The sequence below is a fragment of the Trichechus manatus genome, unplaced genomic scaffold, assembly GCF_000243295.1.
Source record: "Trichechus manatus latirostris isolate Lorelei unplaced genomic scaffold, TriManLat1.0 scaffold00035, whole genome shotgun sequence".
In the NCBI taxonomy this organism is placed as follows: Eukaryota; Metazoa; Chordata; class Mammalia; order Sirenia; family Trichechidae; genus Trichechus; species Trichechus manatus.
The window spans coordinates 12083446-12104628 of NW_004443971.1; the positions used below are offsets into that span (position 1 = coordinate 12083446).

Below are 21183 nucleotides of genomic sequence, written 5' to 3' on the forward strand. Positions count from 1 at the left end.
AATAAAGATATAAGTGAACACCTAATACCTTGGGTGAGCTTCCCCCGCCCCCAAGAATATAAGACAGAGAAAAGATCACTGAAGCATGTAACTTTTACAAAACCGAAATCAAATGTGTTTTTCTATTTCCTACAATGATGAGTTGTATAGTAATGGGAGTGTGTAGCGGGTATTCTTTCCTTACTCTTCCTACCTTGGACAGCTCATGCGAAAGGGGTGAGGGGGGAGGGATCCAGAAAAGACTGGAGTGGAAAGGTCCAGGACACTTTTCTCTCACAAATGGAAATTTGGCAGTTTATAAGAGCTTCAGGTCCCTTCTCCCTTCTCCCATCCCTCTAGAAAGAGGGGGCTTCCTTGATCCACTGGGAGATAGGAATTGGGCAGACATGAGCTACCCCCTGCACAGAAGAGCCTAAGTCAACGTCAGCAGGGATAAAAATGGAGCTCCCGTAAATGTTGCTCCACCTTGTCCCATTAAGGAACACTTAATTTCCTAGCAAAGTCCTCAGCTCCTGAGAGGCAGATGCGGAGGGTGTGCTTCAGGCAGCGTTCGGGGGGGAAAAGGCACAGGGCTTTACTGTGCGGTAGTAGTTGGAGTGCGTTGCTGGAGACGGCTTGAGCGGGACATGAGAGAGAAAGGAGGAGAGAGGAAGAAGAGTAACTTGTCAGGGTGAGTCTTTTGCTCCTTTAAGTCAACAAAATGTCACTGGAGCCACTCATGTTGGGTCCATAGTTTCAAAATCAGAATATTTGAGAAAGACTGGAACCTTCTCAGAGACTGGACAAGTTATGGGATGCAGCAAAGAGCAGAATGAGACAACTGGAGAGCGTGTTTAAGCTAGTACACAGGCACCTGAGCTCAAGGTTTCTGGTCCCTGCAGGAAGGTTTTCTCAGATCCTGCTAGAATGGCCCTTTGGCCTCTCCCAAGGAAGGCTTCTCAATGCTCACTCACCCAACAATCAGATCCTGCCCTGGGAGAGCTTCAGCAGATGGCTTTGCAAGCAGTAGTGGTCACCCCAAGAAGGAGCCCCAGATCTGCCAGCTCCTGGTCCTCAGTATTCAAGGTCAGTTAGGAGGCAGGCTCATTCTTTTACCACCACTTTAGGAATCGGAGAAAGCTCAGGCCTAGGGTGAAAACTACATACCACACACATGAAAGCTTCATAGTCAAGGCTCCTCTCTCTGGCACTTAAACACCACACACACCGACAAGACGGCAGTTTAGAAGTAGAAGGCAACCTGGCAACAATGAAACATTCTTACCAGGCCTCGACTGCTTCAAAAGGACCCTTTCAGCAAAGAATCCGTCTGCTTCTAGAACTAAACGAAGGGTTTCATTGGGGTCAGAGAGGAGAATGGTCAAAGTTTATTCAATCACCCATGCCCTTTCTACTTTCTAAATCATCACACACACACACACACACACACATACACACATACACACACACACACAGGTGAACGGAAGGATGACAAGGGTGACAAAAGATCAAACGGGCCTTGGGGAGGTGTGACTGGAAGGGCAGAAAGAGCTAGGGGGCTTTAAGTATAAGTTTTCAAAATAGGAAGAATTGTTTAAAAAGCAATCACTCTACAGGCTGATTCTATACATTCCATTCCAACTTCAACACATTTCATTTGGAGATGTTTGTCTCTGTCTGAACCCTCAACTTAGCTTACAAGTGGCACAGACTCACAGGGTAAGCTCCAGAAGTCAGGAGACAGCAACTTACGTATGAACTTTGTGGGAGAATTTGGATTGGAGTGATGCCAAGAGGACTGTCATCATTTCTTTAAAAATAACAACTGATACGTCCGAGGAGTAAATTCTACCATTACCTGCCTGGGATTTGATTGCGTCCTGCTACAAACCTCAACTCAAGTTTAAGTTGAAATCCTTGTCAGTCTCTGCTCTTGCCTCTTCATGGTCAGGTGGGGTTCACACATACTTGGGAGCAGCTGACATGACAGTTTTCAGTCCCATCATCACCTTATAGACAGGACAGATGAAAAAGGAAATAAAGAAAGCAGGGACGAAGTCAGAGAATGAAAGTTCAAACTGATGTCTCCAGGCTGTGTAGAGGGCTGTCTGAGTGGGAGGCAACGATCTGCATTTGATTGCAATCCACCGCATTGTTGTTTTTGTTGGCATATGGAGTGACCTCGTCATCAGCTGGGAACACCCTCGTCCCAGACTTAAAAACATTTTCAGGATTTTCCTCCTCTTGCTCATCCAGGACTGGTGTTCGTGGCCCCTCTTCATCTATGGCGAATTCAGGATGGGTCATGAAGTTGTGGATGGAGTTTTGGTTCGCAGGTTTCATAATGTTTTCATGGAGGGAACTATGGAACGCTTTGACCACTTTGATCTACACCAGGGGAAGGAAAAGGAGGATGAGAAAACAGGGAGGTGAGAATTGGCCAGCAGAACCAAGAACTGATGGTTTAAGAAGAGAAACAAAACCCAAACCACAAAACATTACTGCTCAACCACCAAAACCAAACATGTAAGAAGAGATCATGGAGCACTAGGAACATTGCATGGCTCAAATTTCAAGCGTTGAGGGGTGGTGGGGTGGGTGGGGTGAGTAATGGCAAACAACTAGGATGTTTCAAAAGCTGCATTAAAAAAAAACAAAGTAGAAAACCCAAAGCAAAGTTAGTATTCCCAAACAATTCACACTTAAAATAAAACAGAAAACAAAAAGATTCATTAGTTCTTTTGGGTGGAGGGCAAAGAAGTTGGAACTAGGTGCAACATAATGGCCAAACGTAAAAGATGACTCAGACACGTGGGTTTCTGTGTGGAGGCCAAACATTTTGCTAACGTAGAACAAAAAAAATTACACATTGATGCTTAGTTATCTGTTGAAAACCCTCAAAAAGCCAACATATGCCAATCTGAACATAACACACTTTGGGTGATGAGTGACCACGAACACCGTGCAGCAAGGCAGACAAACCAACCTTCATTGTGTGAGTGGCATGCAGGAAATGAAATCGCTTACACTCTGTAATTTAATAATCCGCTCTTTCGGTCCGGAGACATGCATAGATTTCCATCCCACAACCTCCTCCATGTCCCCCTTCCACCCCAAAAGCAAAACTCCACTCCTTCTGTCCCTCTTCTGGAAGATGTAGATAAACGACCGGTATCAAAAGACATCTTCGTCTTGACCACCGAAAGACCTGGCTCTCACAACCCAAATGCATGTTCACATTTCTGACACATGGCAACTGTGCCCAGTCATGCAGCTGTCTCCAGCTGTTTCCAAAATGTGAAAGGAGAAGCCTGATCTTACATGGGGAAGGGAAAGGATGGGACCCGGAGAGAAACTACCTAGTCCAGGAGGCAGTGCTACAAACAAATGGACTTTCTGAAGGGATGGGGCAAAGGAAACAATTTACAGACTTACTGGGTAAAGGGAAATGGACGGCCCTGTGAGTGTCAATGTCTTTATTCTACTAAACAACAAGGAAGGAGTTCAATCAATTCGAAAATCAAGAGGAAGCCATTGACAGTAACAGATTCCCGTGAACTGCCTTAGCCTTATTCACAGGTACCAGCTCTTTTGCTAGCTCTGCTTTTCTGAACTGTAGACTTCTCCAAGGTATGGCTTAGAAGCTGGGTTGGTAGAATTGGGGTAGGGAAGAACTGGGCTAAGGATCCCTGCGAGGCTGGAGAGAGAGGTCGGGGAAAAGAAAGCTGCTATAGGACAGCGTCGTTGGGAGGTGGCAGATCTTATTCTTGTCCAAAAATTCTTCCCTCAGAAAAGAAGTGGTAGTAATGCAGGGGAAATTTTTGAGGTGGTGGTGGTGGTGGGGAGAAGAGGGAGGAGAAATGAATGTGGGGTAGGGCACTTCTTTCATTCCTCTGCTATTTAAGCGAAAACATATGTTCCTGGAGAAGAGGCAAGAGTGTGGAGATGGCAGAGCACACAGAGCCAGGCATACAAATTGGTTGGATTGCTTGTCCCAATGCTTCCTACCACTATATAGAACCTTCAAAGACACTGTGCAAAGATGGCTTACCATCAGTACTGTTGGTCTATCTTCTCTGGAGATGATTATGTCTCTGTTGGCTAAGGCTTTCCTTACCTTGCCTCACTCCACAACAGACTGGCAGGCCCGCCTGGGACTGAGGTGCTCAGAGTTTAGAGGGCAAAGGATTCCTTGCCACTCAATAGAATCAGCTCAACACCTCAGCCACAAAGAATCAAGGAAGCTGGGCTCACAGTCACCATGCTGAACAGAAAGTAAGGACCTGCTTCTCCATCCTTCTGTGATTCCCACTGATGTGTGAATTTTACCTGCCATGTTCCCTTTGTTCCAGATCTCAGTGAGATCAGATGGCACAAAGGTTCCATCAGGTCTTCAGGAGGTCCCAAGTTTTAATTGATCTACATCGAATCTCAGAGCAAGGCAACTTGGATTAAACGAACCCAAACCCAATGCCGTCTCCCTTGGCCCTGATACAGATACACTGGCCAAGGGACTGGTTCAAAGCCATACCACAATCTGCAGGAGTGAGCACAGCCCACACTTTTCACCTGCTCTTGAGACCTCAAAATGTCTAATGAGTGCTACAGGAGAGCATGTACCTTTATGCCACCAGTCCATCATCTTCAATGCCAGTGATTTTCAAACTTTCTGCTTCTATCTTTTTAAAGCAACTGAATCTTTCATTGAAACAATTAAATGTGAAGTCCATGATAGAAAACAGATTTTTCAAAAAACTGGGGTTGGAGTGAGGGTCTGGAGCCCTGTTTGCTGGCTTTTCCTCTCACCTGTTAGGGTGATCAATAACATTGTTACAGGTAAACAGTGAGGGAGATAAAAATGAATTGGGGATGAATAGATGGAAAAATAGGAAAACTTTCTTCTTTGGGGGAGCAAGGAACAGTCATCCAGCTAGACTGCAGGACTTCTGGAATCTAAAGGGAAACCAGCCACCTGTAAGGGAAGCTCAAGTGAAGAGGAATCAGAGAGCTAGGGAGTACCAACCGTCCTGGTGGGTGGAGAGAAGGCTGAGGAGGTAGAGGGCATGGAGCATCCCCAGAATTCTCCTCAACTCCGACACTGGCCTCAGGGAATATGGTACATAACACACGCTGATGAATAATCACATAGATACATTACCACTGATCCACCCCAAGCGGCTGGGGCATCTTTCCTTCCTGGTGCATGGTGCCTGGTGCATGAGCAGTGTGTAGGGTACAAGACAAGGCTAGTGAAGCAGGTGCTGTGAAAGCTTCAGGCACTCTCCACTCAGCCAACCAACCCTTCCTTCCCCGGCCATCTTCTCTCAAAACCTCTATGTGGGCGAGTGCAAGGGAAATGTCTCTTCTGTGACACCTGTCTTACAGGTGAAAGTGGCTGACTGAAGGGCAACTCTTTTTTATGACTCAGGAGCCCCAACCAGGCTGGACCTTACATTAGGTACGAGTGCTAAGGGCCACTTGCTGGAACTCAATGAATGGGCAGACGACAACTTTCCTCAGATGGTATTCTGCTGTTTTCTACTCTCTTTTCAGAAACCAGGGAAGCAAAAGAGATTGGACCTCCCTACAGAGGGAAGTCCTAGGCTGGACAAATAATTAAATTCATTTGAAGATCTGAAATGGGAAAGGGGTTTTAAAATGTGTACAAATAAGCGCATAAAAATAAATAGAAGGCTAGTGTTTAAAAATGCTTATAAACAATTATATATAAATTAATAGAAGGCTGTAACTTCTAGCACTTCCAAGTGAGAAAGCACAGCTGGAGAAAGAGTAGGTGTGGCCTTCTTCCTTGTCTGATCTAAACTTTGAGGGTCTGGGGCATACTCATCTACCAACTCCTCTATAATAGCCCTACGGGCTCTGTCTTCTGCTTAGTCTCCAAGCATCTGACAGTAACCCTTTGCACCAGAGAGGGATGATTAAAAAGGACAGAAGCTAGTTAGAAGGGGGTTGCAAAACTAGAAGAAGAAAAGAAAATGAGAGGAATATGGAAGGACTAGAGCTAGAATCTCCTGGATATTTGCAGGGTAGACTTATTTAGTCTTTTCTTTTCTGCCTTTGAGCCTATAAAAAATAGTATCTATCTATACTGAACCCCCCCACTCCATACTTCACACCAGCACACAGGTGACTACAAAGCAAATAAATCTAAGTCTAGTCAACCTCCACAGCTCACAAATATGTGACAGATAATGTAACTGCTATTTCTTCCTTCCCCTCTCCTAGGCTTGGGTGGGTGGCTGAGACTGGGGGGCAGGGAGGAAAGAATAGACAGATGCTCAGATATTTGAAGCCTACAGATAATCCAATATATTTAATACAGAGAAATTCCTTCCTCACCAAATACTTTAATAGCACTATCAACAGCGAGCTGACTGCATTCTCTCCATTCTCCGGGGCCCATTTGGGTGAAAGTGAAGTGACAAAGAATAGGAAGCACAAGCATTAGCAAGAATCCAGTCTACCAATGGGAACACCAGATGTTAGATGTAGAGCTGACTGCATGCAACTGATAGGCAAGCCCAGAGAAAGGGCTTCCTAGGATTGTATGTGCAAAATAAGATACGGGGGCCGACTGTAGGGGAAATAATGAAACTAAAAGGAAAGGAGAAGCAAAAAAAGCTGTGCTCTTCAGAAACTCCTAAAAAAAAACACCCCAAAACGAAGAAAAAATAAGTTATTGTGACTTTCGTGTATATTTTTTCTGGCCCAGAGTTTGGTTTAAAGTTCCTGAAAAGTAAAATAACAGGGATGCTTAGCCCTGTACATTTGAACACAACCACTTTCTTTTCTCCAAATCCAACTACAAGTTTTATGCCAATATTTCTAGCTAATGATAGAGTGGCAGCTAAAATGACTATTGTCATTGGCCAAGTCCAATACTGGCTCAATTACTTCAGGTCTACTAGCAAAATATTCATTGGCACGGTAGCTCCCTTCACACCAATCTTCACGTCCTTCAGAAATCTCTTTCCTAGTGGACTGGCCAGGAGATCTGAAACTTGTTTGCCAGTGAAGACAGGCTGTGGGTTTTCATCCAGCCTAATTTTATGTCTAGCTTAGGAGCGAGTGTTTAGACTCCTGAGAGGAAGTCAAAGGAGCAGAAGGAAGGAGAGGAACAATAGCAACAACACCACATCCAAACAAAGCAGAAAATACACAAACAAACAAATAACCAAACCTCAAGAAAAGGGAGAAGCAAGCAACGCAGAGGAACGATCAGAAAACAGGATTATTATCTTTAAAATGGTTACAGTCTAATAGCTTTTCAAAAATTAAAACAAAAAATAAAAGGGCGCACAGCCTGGTTTTTAGAGTGAGGTTTTGGTCTTTTCTTCCCTTAAACCAGAAGATCAGGGGGAAAAACCAAAAGGGAAAGATAACCATGGTTGGTTAAAGTGGATGCCACGTGCTCTCTTGTGGTCATTTGAGCAAATCATGCATCATAATAGACTATCACTCACTGCCCAGAGTAGCAGATGAAACGGCAGCAGCAACAGAAGTGGTGGGGGAAGATCTGACTGGTGCAACTGTTACATGGGATGAGCTAGGAACAAGTTTTACATCAAGCTGTTGACCCATGGTCTGTCGCTTTAGGACTCCCTTAAAAGAGGCTCCCGTCTGGAATGTGTTAACTACGTCGATCTGCAAAGAATCAGAGAGTGAGACAGCTTTGCTCTACAGTCAGAGAGGGGTAAAGAGGAAGGGAGGGTTGCGGAGGGCTCGGGCACGGGGATGGAAGGAGCTGGGAAAAGGGGGACAGGAGATGGAAAGTAAGAGACCCCTCCAACACAAAGCAAAGGTGAGGAGGAGAAGGGGGACAATGTTAACTGCATATCACACTTCATTTAAGGAACAATTAGCCATGGAGCCCAAACATCCAGCCAGAATCCAGTCTTCTCTTCCCTTTCAGCCTATATTTTCAGTGTCAGGTATCCAAGAGTATAGAAAATTTAAAGAGATCCCCCCACCCATGACTCCCAACAGAGAGTGGCAGCTTAGTCATTGCTTTGACCTGAACTCTTAAAAATAAGACATGCAATTTAAGAAACTAAAGGCCAAGTATACATTACTAAATTTTGAGGCTCAGGAGCCTCCAAATCAATTAAATGGACTACTTATTTTACAGATTTTCCAGGAAAATAACTCATGCATTTGAAGAAACAACAGAGGCAGTGTAGTAGCCCATACATAGGTGGCCATGGTGGAAGGGTTCCTGAACCATGAGTTGCTGGGTTCACCCTCTGTCTGAGTTTCTTCTCCAAGACACCCTTTCCCTGGGCTGAAGTGGACAGGGCCTTGAGAATGCAGCTCAGGAATCCAGTGACCAGGCTCACAGAGAATGCCACTAACTGCATGAGTGCTTTGAAGGTCCTCAAATGTCTGGCAGAAATGCTGATGATACAACTCAAAGACTAGATTGAGGGAGGTGGAGGAAGAGTTGCTATTGGTGGTGGTGAGCAGCTGCTGGCCCAGCCCTACATAAGCAGTCTCTGATTTCGTGTCTTACTCTTCAGAGGCAGAGGCAATTAATGCCTTGATTTTCCAACAATTATCTTGATCTGGGGCCTCAATTAAACCTACCATCCTTATTCCTGGCCCTAAGTAACAATGAGCAAATCAAAAGGAATTCCTTTGTCCTTCATGGATCTGGTAGAATAGTCTTAGAGATACCCACATGCCTTAATATCATGGGCAGATCTATCAGGAGCAAAGGGAAGGTGCTGATTCCATTCATCTTACTTCATTTCCCAGGGAGGGAAGAGGTAGGAAAGCAGGCAACTTGTTCTTATTTACAAAGCTTCCTGAGAAGCCATGAAATGGTTAGAGTTTGTTTCTGGATTCAGATCAAAGTATGAGCTAAAACACCACCCCTTCATCACAGTACACAGTTTCAGTGCCAGGGGACCGAGGAGCCTGATTCTGCAGGAGGAAAGGGTTTACACATGGGAGGGTTCCAGTTACATGGAAGAAAGGGCTGTAGAGGCAGGTACTTTTCCTCATTGCTTACTAGGGTTACAACATCTCAACCCCCACCATGAAATAGGATCCCAGGTTTACCTTCCAAGGATTCTAGCTTTTACATTTCCCAAACTTCTACTTTCCAGTAGAAACTAAAGGGAAAGAGAGAGGGGAAGGGTGGCCTAGAACTAGGGAAAGGGGAAGTCCCAACCAGGTCTGTATAATACCTCCTACCACCAAGTGTTGCAATGGGAATGACAGGGAACAACTAGATGGCTAGGAATTTGTTAGAACCCCACTGAGGCTGAGAAGCAGATGCCAGTAGAGGGCCTTCAGTGCCCAGGATGCGGGCTGGCACAGCCTCTTCTGCTCAGATTCTGGTGCACACTGGAATGGCACGGACTTGGTCATGATGGCACCTTTGGCAGCTTGCCTTTGGTGCCTAAGCTTGGGCTTCAATGCTGTGCTGGCCCAACTGCCTGATGCTCCGGCAGGGAAACGTGGTATACCTAAAGCTGTGTAGGCAGCTACACCAAACAGAGAGGTACATAGCCGAGGGAATATCAGTTGGGAGTGGAGGAAAAGGAAAACCATGAATCTCAGGCCCTCGGGAGAGAAGGCTGGCAAGGAGCCAGGAGACACTGGAACGAGGGAATCCTGGCTAGGAAAAAAACAGCATAGCAGAAGAGGACGCAGATGATCCTGAAGGGAAGAAAAGCAGAGACAGGTTATTCTGAAACGAGCAGACCTGAAGGAAAGTATGGAGTGCCTTGGAGACAGGAGCCAAAGGCACCGGGTTCTATGAGCACACGAGGCTCTTGCTCTTGATGGACTCCACAGCCTGGAGTAGGGTAGGGTGGGGTGGGGCAGGGTGGGATGGGAACTGTGGATACCACGAGGTAGTCTGTGCAGGTCCTGCTGGAATTTCCCTCCCTGGGAGGAATTAGAGAGAGGGGAAAGGAACCCCCGTGTTCCCCTACCTAGCCCTTTTCCACTTGTCCATCGGTTGTCTTGTCCATAGGGAGACAAGCTCCTACCAGGGATCTGGTTTAGAATATTCATTTCACCTATTTGCCCTATGCACTAAGGTGGTGGGGTCAACTAGGGAACTTTCTAAGTTATTTGCAAAGGCTAGTTTTACAGAGTGAAACTTATTTCTGGGATCTCCAGCCAGTCAGCAGAGAGAAATAAGCTCATTCTCTGGCGAAAACCCTTGAGATCTTGAGACTTAACAGATTCTTGAGATGGAGAATCTCAGCACTGACACAGTAAAGGTACGTGGCACAGTAGTAGGGAAAGTGAGAGAATTATCACTGCCTAGACCAGCTGAATGGATGTAAAAAACCAGTGACTTAGGGCTATAGGCAGGTGACTCAGGAGCACCAGGAGAGCTTCCATCCCATTTGAGAAATCGCAAGGAGGGAAAGTTTTGATAAAATTATAGCTTCTTTTGTTTTGGGAAGCAAGTCTGGATCCTGCAAAAGATACGCAGGCATCGAAAGACTGGTTGTTTATACACATATAACCATCAGATTCCCCATCATGGCCTTACATTTTCAGTGGGGAAGAAATGAGAGGGTGGGTTTTTTAACAAAAATCCTTCCAGATAACATCCGCATTACAACAGCAGCTTGAGGATATGCAGACACATTAAGTATCTGCTGGGGTGCTGGGACAGAGATATTGTCCCATTCCTTCTTTCTGAGGGCTAGGGAAAGACTCTGAACGTTTCCCACCCTGTGGTCTGAGGTTAGGTCCAGTGCTTGCAAGAGACCTTATGCAGGAAGTCTGCCCACCCGAGGGGGATTGGGGGGTGGGCTTTAGAGCCAACCCTAAGCTAAAGGACTAGGGCCCATGACTACTCTCATCTCAGAAGAGCCCACTCACATACCTCTGCCCCTGTCTGACCTGAGGCTAGGGAGCTAGGACCGCCTGTTAGTAATGAGCCTTAGGAAGGGGAGAGACACTGGCCACCAAGAACTGCCACCCTCCCATCACCTCCCAAGATGGAGGTTTCTTCTCCCAGGGTGAGGACAGGTCACTATCAGGGTACCTGAGTCTGGATACGGTTCAGGCCCCGGAACCAGAGGATCTGGCCTCGGCGCAGCTCCATCTCAGCATGGTCGATCTCGTCCATCCCCTCAGCATCCTTGGTGATTTCCTCTTTGGTGGTGCCATGTCCAGCCTCCTTCAGGAACTTCAGGGATTGGGTAGGTATTGCAGAGATTACCTGAGCATAGGTATAAATAAAGGAGAGATACCAGGTTTGGGGTGAGAAGGGCAGTCACTCAATTTACATGGGCCAGGTCCATGGATAGGCCATTCTTGACCCTATCACCCTTTCCACTTGGGGAACAGTGGGGAGAAGTTTTTTAATCCTTTAGGCAAACATTCACCAAATGCCTACCAGGGCAAGTATTTGTATATTTGTGGACATTCAAAGGGGAGCTTATGGTCTAGCAATCAACTAGCCCTCCGCCTAGTTATGTACTTCACTCTCCTCCTGTCTCAGTTCTTCCTTTTCATCTGTACTTAAAGGGAATCAGAACTATATGCATGGTTCGTAGTAGGAAAGGACAGCGACCAGGACCTGGGGAAAACAAGCATGGAGAGAGGATAGATATATTGTATTTGCGTAGGCAAGTGGTAGAGAAGAGTGTTGGAAAGGAATGACCCTATTCTTAGTTACCACATGAAAAGTAACGTCTGTGCTATAAAACTATAGTGAAAAGATACTAAAAATTTTCTTGGGGTTGGGGTGAGGAAGTAGGTGGGACATACCATGGAAGAAGGGACAAAGGAGTATTATCAGAAGACAAGGAGCCGTAGGTTGGGCTTTCAATTCAAAGTAAATGACTTAGTGAGCTTAGTACTTGCCAGTCAGCTCCCCTTTACAAGGACTATGAGGATCAGACAGGGCTCAGATGGGAAAGAGGGACTGTGGGTGGGTCCAATATAGAGCCCAGAGTTTTGAAATGGGAAGAGTGTCAAAGTTCTGCTTTCAGAGGTGAGACAAAGAAAGGCTGTTATCTGGCATCGAGGGCTCGTGGCCACATGTGAGACTAATCCCAGATGGCAGTTTCAAATAGTAGGTGAAACAGCCAAGCTTCACCCAAGTTTAAAACTGCTTAGGGAGCAAACAGAACAGGATGGATGGAATCAGTTCAGGAGCTGGGATGGGGCTTACTAGGGGAGACCTCTAGGACGTGTAGAAGAAACAACCAGCAGATCTGCGGAGGAAGGCCTGCAGCCCCAGGGAGGGCTTTTTGGGGCCAGTTAGTACAAAGCCTCCATTATCGAGATAGATGGGCACCCAGGACAATCAACAGAAGTACAGCCCAGGTCAGAGCTGAGGACGAGGGGGACTTACCAAGTGGTATTAGGGAAAGAATGAAACTCTTACTAGAGTTGGTGGTATTATAATATTATTATAGCTAACATTTACTGAGCACTTACAAGGTACTTTAACAATTATGGATAACATTGGGAAGAATGGAAATTCCAGAACACTTAATTGTGCTCATGCGGGACCTGTACATGGACCAAGAAGCAGCCATTTGAACAGAAACAAGGGGATACTGCATGGTTTAAAACCAGAAAAGGTGTGCATCAGGGCTGTATCCTTTCACCGTACTAATTCAATCCGTATGCTGAGCAAATAACCTGAGAAGCTGGACTATGTGAAGAAGAACGTGGCATCACAATTGGAGGAAGATGTATTAACAACCCGTGATGTGCAGATGACACAACTTTGCTTGCTGAAAGTGAAGAGGACTTGAAGCACTTACTGATGAAAATCAAAGACTACAGCCTTCAGTATGGACTGCACCTCAACATAAGGAAAACAAAAATCTTTACAACCGGACCAATAAGCAACATTATGATAAATGGAGAAAAGATAGAAGTTGTCAAGGATTTCATTTTACTTGGATCCACAATCAGCGCCCATGGAAGCTGCAGTCAAGAAATCAAACAACACATTGCATTGGGAAATCTGCTGCAAAAGACCTCTTTAAAGTGTTAAAAATATTGAATATACCACGGACTGCCTAAGGAACGATAATCTGTCTTGGAAGAAGTCCAGCCAGAATGCTCTTTAAAAGTGACGATGGTGAGATTTGTCTCATGTACTTTGGACATGTTATCAGGAGAGACCAGTCCCTGGAGAAGGACATCACGCTTGATAAAGTAGAGGGTCAGCGAAAAAGAAGAAGACCCTCAACGAGATGGATTGACACAGTGGCAGCAACAATGGGCTCAAACATAGCAACAATTGTGAAGATGGCGCAGGACCGGGCAGTGTTTCGTTCTGTTGTACGTAGGGTCGCTATGACAGTACCTAGCAACAACATACAAGGTACTAGTCAGTGTTCTAAGCCTTTTCTGTATAATAACTGATTTACTGATTAACAATGACCCTGTTATCCTCAGTTGAGGCAACTGAGGCACAGAGCGGCTGAGCAACTTGTGCAAGGTGATTCAGCTTGTGGAAAGCAGAGCTGGGACTCAGCTCCAGAGCCCACGCTTTGAACCGTATGCCAGCTTGCCTTCAAAGAGATCTTTTTTTTTTTTTTCAAAGAGATCTTTTAAATCTGGATTTATCGCAGGTGACAGTCAGGCCATGATGAGAAACAGAAGAGACCCAGGAGCCCTAAACTATGTCAGCAGAGCAGCTGGTGGCCAGAATTCAGCTTCATTAGAATAAAGACACGTGCTTTGTAAACTCTGCTACTTCTAACCAGTACCAGTCGCCGTCAAATCCGTTCTGACTAATGGTGACCCTGTGTATGTCAGAGTGGAACTGTGCTCCATAGGGTTTTCAATGGCTGATTGTTTTTAGAAGTAGATTGCCAGGCCTTTTTTCCAAGGTGCTTCTAGATGGGCTTCTACCTCTAAGCCTCCTTAATTTCTTAGCAAAATTCTACAGAAAAGTTCCACTCCCATCTGAGAGAAGCTAAGGATTTGCCTGCCTCCAGGCATGGTTACAGAAGCAATCTGAAGCCTGTGAAGTGGAGGGCACTGATCATTCCGCTCTGGGGTCCTCTGAGATGGGAAAAACGTGAAAACTTGGGGAGTAGGCGTGGAGGAGGTGAGGAAGAGAGGAGCAGGGAGTGTCCACAGTTGCTTGCTGCCTCTCATCTCCAGCAGGAGGCCTGCCGGCTGTGCAGAGGCATGGGGAGGGTGTGCCCGTACTCACCTGGCCCCACAGCAGCTCTCCAATCCCAATGAAGAGGCACCAAAACCACTGGGACAGGGTGAGGCCTGTGCAACTGAAAGGCTTACCCCCAAATTCCACAATGATAATCTACAACAGAGAAAGCAACAGCCCACCATCAGGGAGGTGAGTACAGGTAGCTAGCACTCCAGCCAAGGCCTACCAAAGCCGTAACAACCCCCTGCCCAGGATCCCTTTTGTGGAAGCCTTGATCAGCTTGTTGAGGAGGGGACAGAAGAAATCTAGAAGAAGAGACAGACACGAATAGCCTTTATAGACACTCTGAAGGGGGAGACAGATGCAGTTACCACGACTATCATTAACACAAGAACTGGGGGAGTTGGGGGCACTGGAGGCTTCTTGTGGCTGTCATTAACACAAAGAACTGGGTGACAAAGGGAAGGCACAGTGATGGAGAAGAGGAATCCAGGATGGGTACCTCTGGCCAGGGCAGGAAGGAAGGGACACGATCATTTTACCAGCAAGGCAGCCATGCCCTTCACCCCAGTGCCCACAGGACAAGCCCAAGCCAGGCTTATTTTGTCAACTACATACAAGCCAGCCCGCCACTTCTCTTTCTCTGTGAATTGCACACTTTCTACAATGAGCTGTTTTAGAAGGGACAGGGACAGGGAGCGAGCCCATACTGCATCTGCAAACACATGTTGTGTGTGCTGGCAGGGGCTAGAAGAGAGTGACTCTCCTATTGGGCACTTGGTGTCATTTCTGTGTTTCAGAAATATAATGAAAGGATCCGATAAGTCTTATTTGATTTGCTGCCAACATACTGCCTTGCACTGGACACCTGACCCAAGTAGGGCTCCAATTCTGGAGCAGTGTGCAAAGGGGAGCAAACTGGGAGCCCCTAAGTGTTCAGCCCACAACCTCAGCCCCCATGACTCCTCCATTCTTCCTCCTGGGTACGTAGGGAATCCCGACTCCCACCTTCTGGCCTGTCTCATCCCAGACTTCCTACCACAACCTCAGCTAGACCCTCACCTGGCTGATGAATGTGCCCAAGACCACAGAGCAGAAGATGAGGTTGCGGAAGATGCCTGCAAAGACATTCCTCTCTCCGTGGATCTTGCGGGAGTTGATTTCATTGAAGAGCTGCATCAGCACGAAGGTGTTGAAAACGATGGTGTAGTGTTGGCTGGGTGGTGCGTGTAGAGGTGCCTTTCTGCCACTGTCAATGTCAAAGAATTTCTCACCTAGTGGGGAGAAGGGAAGTGCTGGTCTCAGCTAGGGCTCAGGTTGAGCCAGAACTCAGTGGTACAGCCATCCTGGTGCTGATGTCTTGGTATCCATTCTAATCGGTCAGTATCTATACTAAGCTGTTATCAAATACAGTGAAACCTGTGACAGCCGGAACTCAGTGGGACTGCCTTCTTTTTCCAGGTCTCGCAAGTTTTCCACATGTGACAGGGTGCAGCCTTACCACTCTTCTCTTGCTTGTTTTAGTGGAAAATATTTGAGTTTTCCTTCTTTGACAGGTTTCCACCTTACACAGGTTCCGGCTTTTGCAGGTTTTGCTGTATTTTAAATGTTACACCTGGTCTCAACCTAGCTGACCCCCTCTATCAGTTTGCCCCATTGACACTTGCATTCCTGCAGTGTACCCTGGTGGTAAGATGGTGTGCACTGGAGTCAGGTAGACATAGGTTTAAATCTTAGTGCCACTATGTGAACTGAGCTTCAGTTTTCACATCTATGAAAAAGGTACCCAAAAGCCACCTGCCATAGTTCTCTAGTGCTGCTATAACAGAAATACCATTGAGTGGGTGGCTTTAACAAACAGAAATTTATTTTCTCACAGTTTAGGAGTCTAGAAGTCCGAATTCAGGGTGCTGGCTCTAGGGGAAGGCTTTCTCTCTCTGTCCTCTCTCGGGGAAGGTCATTGTCTCTTTTCAGCTTCTACTCCTGGGTGATCTTCAGTGGCTTGGCATCTCTTCCCCCATCTCTCTATGCCTAATCTGCTCTATTTATATATCAAGTGATTGGATTAAAACACACCCCACACTGACATGGCCTCTTAACATAACAAAGAAAACCCATTCCCAGATGGGATTATAACCACAGGTATAGGGGTTAGGATTGACCACACGTACTTTGTGAGGACACAGTTCAGTTCATAACACCACCCTTGTGAGATTCATAACAGGAGCACATGAAACAGCATGATGCATAAAACCCTCTGTGAGTGAAGCTGCTCTCGTCCTTAGTCTCGTGCTCCGCTTGTCCCCATGCTGCCTCCTTTCCTCAGGCTGCCAGCCTCTGTCCCAGCTCCACCTACCCCACCAGCCCCAATCCCACCTGTGGCTCACCAGCAAAGACAAGGAGAAAGATGACAGTGAGCTGGTAGACTCCGTGACCCAAGATGTTCTTCATCATAGTACGTGAGATAAGAGGCTTATGTCGGCCATAGGGGCGACGCTTCAACAGAGAATCTGTTGGAGGCTCTGTGGCCAGGGCCAATGAGGCAAAAGTGTCCATGATTAGATTAACCCACAACATCTGCACGGCTTTCAATGGAGAGTCCTGGTGGGAAGAAGAACCAGTCCTTTTAGCTTTCCCCAGAAACCACCCCACCTTACTCATCAGCTCTGCCTTTACTCTTGACATGGCCTCTCTCCCGTTACCCAGCTAGACTTAGAATCTGGCTCTACCACTCATTATTAGCGAGTGACCCTGAGAAAGTTACTCAACCTCTTTGAACCTCAGGTTTCTCACCTGTAAAATAGGGATAGTAATACCTACCTTGCAAGCTTGTTTGTGAAGACTAGAGATAGTACATTTAAGTGCTCATCACAGTGGCTGACACATAAATGCTAAATAAATGGTGGATAAATTATCATCACCCCACATAAACAGATGGAGACAGTGGACCTAGTAGAGCTAACTCCTGCCCCCAATACCACTGGGGAAACCTTCGCCCTTGCTGTTCAGTAGACACACTGTACCCCATACCCCATGTTCCTTAGCCTCAGCCTCAGCCCTCAGATTTCAGCTGACCCCTCACTCCTTTACCTGAGTGATACAGGCTCCAGTGAAGGCCACAATCACGGCCACCACATTGACAGTGAGCTGGAACTGAAGGAACTTGGAGATGCTGTCATAGACATTTCGTCCCCACATCACTGCCTTTACAATGCTGGTGAAGTTGTCATCTGTTAGGATGATATCTGATGCTTCCTTTGCTACATCTGTGCCTGCAATACCCTGAGGTAAGAAGAGGAAGGAAAACAGTAAGGAAATGGATAAAGCAGGGTTTATAAGGAGCCCTACTAGTGCAATGATTAAGCGCTCAGCTGCTAACCAACAGGTTGGCAGTTTGAGCTCACTTAGCAGCTCTGCAGGAGATAGACCTGGAGATCTGCTCCCATAAAGATTACAACCTAGAAAACCCTATGGGCACTTCTACTCTGTCACATGGGGTTGCTATGAGTTGAAAATAGACTCAATGGCACCTAACATCATCTACAGCAAGGTTCTGAGCCCAGACTCCATTTCCTGTCCTCTAAGAAGCTTCAAGGCATCCTGGTGGTGTAATGGTTAAGAGCTCGGCTGTTAACCAAGAGGTTGGCAGTTTGAACCCACCAGCTGCTCCTTGGGAGCAAAAACCTGGTGATCTTCTATAAAGATTACAGCCTAGGAAACAAAGTGGGACAGTTCTACTCTGTCCTAGGGCCGCTATGAGTTGTAATCAACTCGAGGGCACACCACAAAGTAGCTTCAGAACTTGGCATAAACACTAGATGGCACTCTAGCCACACAAGTACTCTTAAGACTCAAACCACCATATTTCCAGCTCTCTTCCCTCCTGAAGAAAATGAAGAGAAAATGTGTCACTGTTTCTCACAGAAAAGAGGACTGGAGCCTGAAGCCACCACCTTACTGCTGAAGCCAGATTGGAAATTATAGTCATCTTTGATTGCCCTTCCTCCTTCCCTTCCTTAGAAACAATTAAAAGGTTTCTATGTACTGTCAAGTCTACCTCCAAATTCTTAAATTTCTTTTCCCACTGCCAGAGTCTCATTTAAGCACTTGTCTCCTCGCACACCTTAAAGTCACCCTGCATTTTGTTCTAGGAGGAGTTGTCTGGCAGCACAGTTCAGATGTCCTGTTCTAGTTCAAAATCCTGTCACTGGGTAACCATTAAAGGCTTCTGAATGGACGTAGCAATGGTGAAAAGCTGTGCTTTAGGAGTAGGAAACTCTAGGCTGGCAGTTAATGCCCTCAGTGAGTGAATCCTGATTCATTTTCCAATCTGCTCTTATATAACCTTTCTGTTCAGAATTTACTGGTTTATTCACAACTCCCTGAATCTCTCATTCACTTCTGTAGGCTGACACCATTTCCCCAAACCTGGAACATCTTCTTTCCCTACCTATTTAAATCCTATCTATCTTTAAGGTCCCATCCAATTAAGCCCTACTTACTCTGCGAAGCCGTCGCTAGTATCTCCAGCCCACATTCTAGTCCACATTTTGTGACTCCTACAGTCCACAGAGGAGTTTATTCTCTAATTAAGCTTGTACTGGTAGATTATACTGGTAGGTTATTTGTTCTCTTTAAAAAAAAAAACCCGTTGCTGTCGAATGGATTCCCACTGATAGCAACACTATACCTGGTAGTATTATTTTTCTCTCCAGATTGCAACAAATATCTACTAGATAAGAAAAAAACTAGCTACCATTAAGTCAACTTCAACTCATGGTGACCCCATGTGTGTCAGAGTAGAACTGTGCTCCATAGGGTTTTCAATGGCTGATTTTTCAGAAGTAGATCACCAGGCCTTTCTTCCGAGGCACTGCTGGGTGGACTTGAACTGCCACAGCTGAGTGCCTTAACCGTTCGCACCACCCAGGGACTCCATCTGTTAGATAGACTATACAATTCAGTTTCCCCATAAAAATGGGCCGCTATGAGTTGTAACCGACTTAATGGCAACAGGTTTGGTTTTTTGGGGGGGTAATCATCAATACAGTGCCATACCATGCACTGCAAAAAGAAATGAGGACTATTTCTATGCACTACTATGGAATAATCTCCAGTTTATGTTAAATGAAAAAAGCAAGGTGGGAAAAAGGGTGTATAGTACTGCATCATTTACCTAATAGGGTGAGACATAAATATTGTATGCATCTGATTATATTTTATATATTTGTTCATATTTAAACAGAAGGATAAAACAAAAACTAAGGAAACTACCTGTGAAGTTAAAAGGGAGGCAATGGGTGGAGGTAACAGGGCTGGAAGTTAGATTTCTACCAATAAATCTGTTTTGTATATTTGACTTTAGAACTATGTAACTATTTTTTACAAATATAAACTTAAATTAAATTTAAAAAGCAATCCTTAAAATCGAAGGCAACATGATCTATGTGAACTGGTGCAGCCAGTTGGGGTCATAACCACACAAACAAGAAATGTTTCAAAAGACTTCAAACCACTGTAATTTGATGGAACATCCCGAGTAGGATCTACCCACAGGATAAAAACAACTACAAGGAAAAAATCTTTCACTGTTTTTTAGTATGGTAAATGTATTATGAAAGGGTCCCTGGTGGTGCAGTGCTTGGCTGCCAGCTGCTAACTGAAAGGTCGTCGGTTCGAACCCACCAGCTGCTCTGTGGGAGAAAGATGTGGCAGTCTGCTTCCGTACAGATGACAGCCTTGGAAACCCCATGGGGCCGTTCTACTCTGTCCTACGGGGTCGCTATGAGTCGAGATCAACTCCATGGCACAAAACAACAACTAATGTATTATTATTATTAACAACATTAATATTTTGATTTCTAAACTATTACATATATTCTAAGATAACACAAACATATAATTATGTTAATGCCATTAGGAACCAAACACTACTGCATACAAATATAAAATCAGAGAAGTTAAATAGAAGTTCTATAATTCTAAATTTGAATTGGAAATTTTTACATGAATTCATGAAGTAAAGAGTTCAAAAAAAAAAAAAAAGAGAGCTATTTCCTAGAAATTTCCCAAAATGACCTAGAAACAATGATCTCCTCAGTAGCAAGGAACACCCTAGTTTTCAGGTCAGGTCCTCTAAATATGATTTATCACTAAAATAAAGCAGGACCCCTTTGAGAAATGGGTGGTTCCAGATCTAGAAAAAAATATATACACAAGATATCTTGAGAGATTCAGGGAGTCGTGAATAAGCCTGTAAGTTCTGAACCGAAAGGTCATATAAGAGAAGATTGGAAAATGAATCAGGATTCACTAATGGGGGACACTGACTGCCAGACTGGAAAGTTTCCTGTTCCTGAAGCACAGCTTTTATCCAAGAACATAAATGCTTACATGCAAGAAACCAAGAAAGCTATCAAAGACCACTAGGATTGTATCACAAAGACTCAGCAATCTTGAAGAGGCTTCTACTGGCTAAAGGTGCAATGGATTGAAACACATCAAATATACTTAAATCCATGAGCTTATAATGAAACTTAAAAAAAAAAAAAAAATCAAGCAACTCACTGGTCACCTTTGGAGGATCCTAAGATGCCAACTCATTAGTTTGAAAACTGGTAGATAAAGGAAAAGAATCAAGCATTAACCTGTCTTTTATGTAGGAACTGAACCTCAGAGTAACCAAATAGTTGATGCGGGGACATTTCTTTTTATAGACATTTTCTAGTTAATAAATAAAGAATCAGAATATTAGTTATTTTGCAGCCCCTAATAAAATAAGGGATCCAGAATCTGATCACTTCTAGAAACTCCTGTTATGTTGTTGTTAGGTGCTGTCAAGTAGATTTTCGGCTCACAGTGACCTCATGTGACAGAGGAGAACCGCCCCACAGGGTTTCCTTGGCTGTAATCTTTATGCGAGCAGATTGCCAGGTCTATCTCCCACAGAGCCCTGGATGGGTTTGAACTGCCGACCTTTCAGCTGATAGCTGCTGACCTAGCGGCTGAATGCTTAACTGCTGCACCAAAAAATAAAGGATCTAGAATCCGATGATTTCTAGAACTACTAG

General features: G+C 45.2%; 1 protein-coding gene across 1 annotated transcript in view; it reads right to left on the bottom strand.

Moving 5' to 3' along the window:
* Positions 1–1496: 1496 nt before the first annotated feature.
* The window catches only part of ATP2B4 (ATPase plasma membrane Ca2+ transporting 4), a 101991-nt gene continuing 82304 nt past the window's right edge, over positions 1497–21183 (bottom strand). Inside the window, exons 16-22 of the mRNA XM_023730330.1 lie at positions 17204–17395; positions 16501–16714; positions 15176–15387; positions 14159–14266; positions 11015–11191; positions 7537–7644; positions 1497–2367 (exon numbers count right to left, since the gene is read on the bottom strand). Coding sequence (XP_023586098.1) covers positions 2053–2367; positions 7537–7644; positions 11015–11191; positions 14159–14266; positions 15176–15387; positions 16501–16714; positions 17204–17395 — 1326 coding nt within the window. The 3' untranslated portion in view covers positions 1497–2052. The remainder of the gene's footprint in view (positions 2368–7536; positions 7645–11014; positions 11192–14158; positions 14267–15175; positions 15388–16500; positions 16715–17203; positions 17396–21183) is intronic.